The sequence below is a fragment of the Gadus macrocephalus genome, chromosome 11, assembly GCF_031168955.1.
Source record: "Gadus macrocephalus chromosome 11, ASM3116895v1".
Classification (NCBI taxonomy): domain Eukaryota; kingdom Metazoa; phylum Chordata; class Actinopteri; order Gadiformes; family Gadidae; genus Gadus; species Gadus macrocephalus.
The window spans coordinates 57,501-63,599 of NC_082392.1; the positions used below are offsets into that span (position 1 = coordinate 57,501).

At 47.2% G+C, this 6,099-nt stretch overlaps 1 protein-coding gene across 2 annotated transcripts in view; it reads right to left on the reverse strand.

The window, feature by feature from the left end:
• Positions 1-2,942, reverse strand: part of prdm6 (PR domain containing 6) — a 7,592-nt gene extending 4,650 nt beyond the window's left edge. Inside the window, exon 1 of one of the 2 annotated variants that reach the window (XM_060065984.1) lies at positions 2,353-2,934. In XM_060065984.1, coding sequence (XP_059921967.1) covers positions 2,353-2,684 — 332 coding nt within the window. In that variant the 5' untranslated portion in view covers positions 2,685-2,934. Of the gene's footprint in view, positions 1-2,352 lie in introns of both variants that reach the window. The other variant, XM_060065985.1, reaches the window with a different exon arrangement.
• Positions 2,943-6,099: the final 3,157 nt, after the last annotated feature.

A 6,099-nucleotide genomic window follows, 5' to 3' on the forward strand; every position in this document is an offset into this window, starting at 1 on the left:
TCACATCCCTCCTAAAGTCATGGATCACATCCCTCCTAAAGTCTTGGATCACATCCCTCCTAAAGTCATGGACCACATCCCCCAGTTCCTAAAGTCATGGATCACATCCCTCCTAAAGTCATGGATCACATCCCTCCTAAAGTCATGGATCACATCCCTCCTAAAGTCATGGACCACATCCCCCAGTTCCTAAAGTCATGGATCACATCCCCCAGTTCCTAAAGTCATGGAACACATCCCTCCTAAAGTCATGGACCACATCCCCCAGTTCCTAAAGTCATGGACCACATCCCCCAGTTCCTAAAGTCATGGATCACATCCCCCAGGTCCTAAAGTCATGGATCACATGTCCTGTTCCTAAAGTCATGGATCACATCCCCCTGATTCTAAAATCAGCTCTTAGGGAAACATACCACAAAATCGCGTACAACATATAACATACAACTCACACACAACTTAATAGAGCATCACTAAATAATACACAGCTAAATAAAATCTGCTCAAACAAAATCCCACGCAACCCAAATGGTGCTTCATTTTGTTTGTGTGTGTGTGTGTGTGTGTGTGTGTGTGTGTGTGTGTGTGTGTGTGTGTGTGTGTGTGTGTGTGTGTGTGTGTGTGTGTGTGTGTGTGTGTATGTGCGTGTGTGTGTGTGTGTGTTTGTGTGTGTGTTTATGTGTGTGCTAGCCCTCTGAGCTAGGTGCTAGCTGTGCTTTTGTGATAATCATGAATGCTCGTATGCTGGGCAACATTTCAATAAGAGAGAGGAGGGGGAGAGAAAGAAAGAGAGAGGGATGAGGAGGGCGAGAGAGATGGGGGGAGGGCGAGAGAGATGGGGGGACTGAGAGAGGGCTGTCGAGGGAGAAAGAGAAAGAGAGAGAGAGTAAACAGTGGTGGTTTTATGTGGTCTGAGTGATTCATGCTGTCATCTACAGTCTCGCAGGGTTCTTTTTCAGCGTCACTCATTCACTCATAACTCCATCATCAGGCGGGAACTCAACGTAAACACAACTCCATGGCGTGAGAAAACCCATAATACATCCATTAGATATACACGCACACACACACACACACGCACACACCATGAAGACACTCACACACACTCACACACACCATGAAGACACGCACACGCAAACACACACGATAACAGGCTGGTTCGGGAGGTTCTAACGGTCTGGTTCTAGAAGTCTTTTAAGGTCTCGTTCCGAAGGTTCTTACAGTCTAGTTCTGAAGGTCATAACGGTCTGGTTCTAGAGGTCTTTTAAGGTCTGGTTCTGACGGTTCTACCGATCTGGTTCTAGAGTTCATTAAGGTCTGGTTCTAGAGTTCCTTAAGGTCTGTTTCTGACGGTTCTACCGATCTGGTTCTAGAGTTCATTCAGGTCTGGTTCTAGAGTTCCTTAAGGTCTGGTTCTGACGGTTCTACCGATCTGGTTCTAGAGTTCCTTAAGGTCTGGTTCTGACGGTTCTACCGATCTGGTTCTGAAGGTTCTACCGATCTGGTTCTAGCGGTTCTATCGATCTGGTTCTGAAGGTTCTACCGATCTGGTTCTAGAGGTTCTATCGATCTGGTTCTGAAGGTTCTACCGATCTGGTTCTAGAGGTTCTATCGATCTGGTTCTGAAGGTTCTACCGATCTGGTTCTAGAGTTCCTTAAGGTCTGGTTCTGAAGGTTCTACCGATCTGGTTCTAGAGTTTCTTAAGGTCTGGTTCTAGAGGTTCTATCGATCTGTTTCTGAAGGTTCTACCGATCTGGTTCTAGAGGTTCTATCGATCTGGTTCTGAAGGTTCTACCGATCTGGTTCTAGAGGTTCTATCGATCTGGTTCTGAAGGTTCTACCGATCTGGTTCTAGAGGTTCTATCGATCTGGTTCTGAAGGTTCTACCGATCTGGTTCTAGAGTTCCTTAAGGTCTGGTTCTGAAGGTTCCACCGATCTGGTTCTAGAGGTTCTATCGATCTGGTTCTGAAGGTTTTACCAATCTGGTTCTAGAGTTCCTTAAGGTCTGGTTCTGAAGGTTCTACCGATCTGGTTCTAGAGTTCCTTAAGGTCTGGTTCTGAAGGTTCTACCGATCTGGTTCTAGAGTTCCTTAAGGTCTGGTTCTGAAGGTTCTACCGATCTGGTTCTAGAGTTCCTTAAGGTCTGGTTCTGAAGGTTCTACTGATCTGGTTCTAGAGTTCCTTAAGGTCTGGTTCTGAAGGTTCTACCGATCTGGTTCTAGAGTTCCTTAAGGTCTGGTTCTGGAGGTTCGACTGTTCAGGTTCTGGAGGTTCTAACAGTCTGGCTCTGGAGGTTCGACTGTTCAGGTTCTGGAGGTTCTAACAGTCTGGCTCTGGAGGTTCTGGGTCTTACCGGTCTGGGTTCTGGGTGCAGACGTGCATCTGCAGCAGGATCCTCTGGGTGAAGGTCTTGAAGCACTGGCCGCACTTCCAGAGGTGCCAGTCGCTGAACTCGCTGCTGAGCTGGCTGGTGGAGGTGGGGCTGGCCAGGACCCTCTGGTTCTTGGAGCCCAGCGGGCCGAAGGCCGAGTCGGCCTGCGGCCCGCCCACCTTGTCCATCAGGGAGAAGGAGCGGGAGCACGGGCTGTGGGCGAAGACCGTGGAGCGCACGACGGCCGCCGGCGACGAGGCTTTGCCGTTCTTGTTGAAGGTCTGGAGGGAGTCCTGACGACTCATAGCCTCCATCACAGAGGCGGGAACGTTCACTGCAGACAGGGGGGCAGGTGGGGCAGCCAAACTTGTAAAAGCATGCTCCCAAATAAATTGTTCCTCAGTAAATCATTGCTCCAAATCTATTTTTAATAATGTGATTGTCACATGAACTATTTATAGTTTCTGTAGGCTTTCCGACTATCTTTGGTCGGTCGAAATATCATTTTGGAAGATGGTTTTGATTCTAGTTGAGCTTAACGTGTCGTGCAATGTTGGGGCAGGGTAGCTCAGCGACCGCGTTCCTCCGTATGTTTAACGCATAACCCAATAAGAAATCAAGTCGTTTCAATAACAGATGCCTGTCCGTCCATCCGTCTGTCTGTCTGCCTGTCTGTCCGTCTGTCTGTCCGTCTGTCTGTCCGTCTGTCTGTCCGTCCGTCTGTCTGTCCCGTTCTCAACTCGCAACATACCCCCCTGCTGTTTCTTTGTTTTTTAATTGTTTTCCAAAACCACCCCTCTCCCCTCCCCTCCCCTCTCCTCTTTCCTCTCCTCTCCTCCTCTCTCCTCCTCTCTCCTCTCCTCTCTCCTCCTCTCCTCTCCTCCTCCCCTCCCCTCCCCTCTCCTCTCCCCTCTCCTCCTCACCTCCCCTCCCCTCTCCTCTCCCCTCTCCTCCCCGCTCCTCTCTCCTCTTTCCTCTCCTCTCTCCTTCCCTCCCCCCTCCCCTCCCCTCTCCTCCCCTCCCCTCCCCCCCTCCTCTCCCCTCTCCTCTCCTCATCTCCTCCTCCCCTCTCCTCTCCTCCCCTCTCCTCTCCTCCCCTCTCCTCTCCTCCCCTCCCCCCTCCCCCCCCTCCCCTCCCCTCTCCTCTCCACTCTCCCCTCCCCTCCCCTCCCCTCCCCTCTCCTCTCTCCTCTTCTCTCCTCTCCTCCCCTCTCCTCTCCTCCCCTCCCCTCTCCCCTCCCCTCCCCCCTCTCCTCCCCTCCCCCCTCCCCTCCCCTCTCCTCTCCCAGACAGAGTTCAGTGTGTGTCTGTGTGTAATCCGACCCCTGTGTGATCCTGCCAGTCGTGTCGCGGTGGGCGGGGCTCTGAGCCCCCTGTGTTGTGGTGAGGCTTTGTTTGTGTTTCATGCTGCTGTTGTGCGTCCGAGCTGGTCTGCCCAGTTTCAACTCCGCTCAGCCTAATTGGTTGTAACTTCAATAAAAAAAAAAAGAAGTAAACAACAGCATGCATGTATTAATGTTTTTTTGTGTGTGCGTTTGTGTATCGTGTGTGCAAGCATATTTGTGTGTGTGACTGAGTCTGTGTGCCGGCGTGTATGTGTGTGTGTGTGTTGCTGTGTATCTAAATAGATTGGATCAAGGTGCAACTGTCTGCCCAAGAGAACTGCGGCAGAAGTCTAACCTCTGACTTTCAGCCCCTCAGCCAATAGGAACCCAAGCTGCTATCAGCTGACGACAGAAAAAGGATTACTAAATACTGCACGTGCATTATGGGTTAGGGTTATGGTTAGGCTAACCCTAACCCTAACCCTAACTCTAACCCTATTACTAAATACTGCATGTGCATTATGCTACGTACTACAGTACATGATGATAAAGAAAAGTTTACCTACTGTGTATAGTAAAGAGTATATGTAATATATACTACATATATAGAGTACATAATGTATGAGTATAATGAAAATACTACTATATGAAGTAATCTATATATATATAGTTATATTTATAATAAAGAGATCTACATATGTTTACATATATACAGTATATATATAACTACATATAAGTTATTTATCTACTTAAAATCACTTTAGAATAATGTAATTATATGAAGGAATCTATTTATATAGTTATATCATATCATCATATATATTTCTACATATATATATATATATGTATATATATAACTACTGTATCTGCTGTACTTCCATCGGAGCCAGACTGGATGATAATCTTTCTTGACTCTGAGTGTGTGTACGTGTGTGTGTGTTTGAGTTTGTGTTTGCGTGTGTATAATCAAATGGGTGTGTCATGTGTGTATGTGTAATGCGTATGTGTGTGTCGTGTGTGTGTGTGTGTGTGTGTGTGTGTGTGTGTGTGTGTGTGTGTGTGTGTGTGTGTGTGTGTATAATGACACTACACAGTCCCAGAGCCATTGGTTGGATCCAAATGTCTCTAATTTACAATCAGTGGTCTCTTGTTCCTCTAAGGTTTCACCAGAGAATGATCCTAGCAAACAATGTTCAGTTCACACGGGACCCCTGCAGCATGTCCACATCTGAAACAACCCGCTATGTCGCTAGCATCACGGCTAAAACATCTGAATCAAACCGCTATGGCGCTAGCATCACGGCTAACACATCTGAACCAACCCGCTGTGTCGCTAGCATCACGGCTAACACATCTGAATCAAACCGCTATGTCGCTAGCATCACGGCTAACACATCTGAACCAACCCGCTGTGTCGCTAACATCACGGCTAACACATCTGAACCAACCCGCTGTGTCGCTAACATCACGGCTAACACATCTGAACCAAACCGCTGTGTCGCTAACATCACGGCTAACACATCTGAACCAACCCGCTGTGTCGCTAACATCACGGCTAACACATCTGAACCAAACCGCTGTGTTTGCTAGCATCACTGCTACCACATCTGAATCAAACCGCTATGTCGCTAGCATCACGGCTAACACATCTGAACCAAACCGCTGTGTCGCTAACATCACGGCTAACACATCTGAACCAACCCGCTGTGTCGCTAACATCACGGCTAACACATCTAAACCAAACCGCTGTGTCGCTAACATCACGGCTAACACATCTGAACCAAACCGCTGTGTTTGCTAGCATCACTGCTAACACATCTGAATCAAACCGCTATGTCGCTAGCATCACGGCTAACACATCTGAACCAAACCGCTGTGTCGCTAACATCACTGCTAACACATCTGAACCAATCCGCTGTGTTTGCTAGCATCACTGCTAACACATCTGAACCAATCCGCTGTGTCTCTTAGGGGTGGGAATCTCTTGGCACCTCACGATTCGATTTGATTCCGATTATGAGGTCAACGATTCGATTCTGAAGCGATTATCGATGCAACAATTTTTTCTGTGTACATATCCTGCGTGATTTTCAAATATATATATATACATCTGGGTTTGCTACTCAGAGTTTGTTAATCATTTCCTTGGTCATTAAAGACATCAACAGATTAATTAACTTATCTAATATTTTATAAGAGAGAAAGCTTTTGTCACAAATATGACTTTCTATGAACAATGCAATAATCAATGCAGCTTGCATTATAACACAATATTGAAGCATGCAAAAACTAGTTTTCAGTTTTATTTTCTTTCTAATCTTTATTTTCTGTCATTAAAGACAAAGCTGCTCTTGAATTAGAAGGAGTTCTTGTGTCTGGCTGTGAGTTTGCGCGCATGCTATGC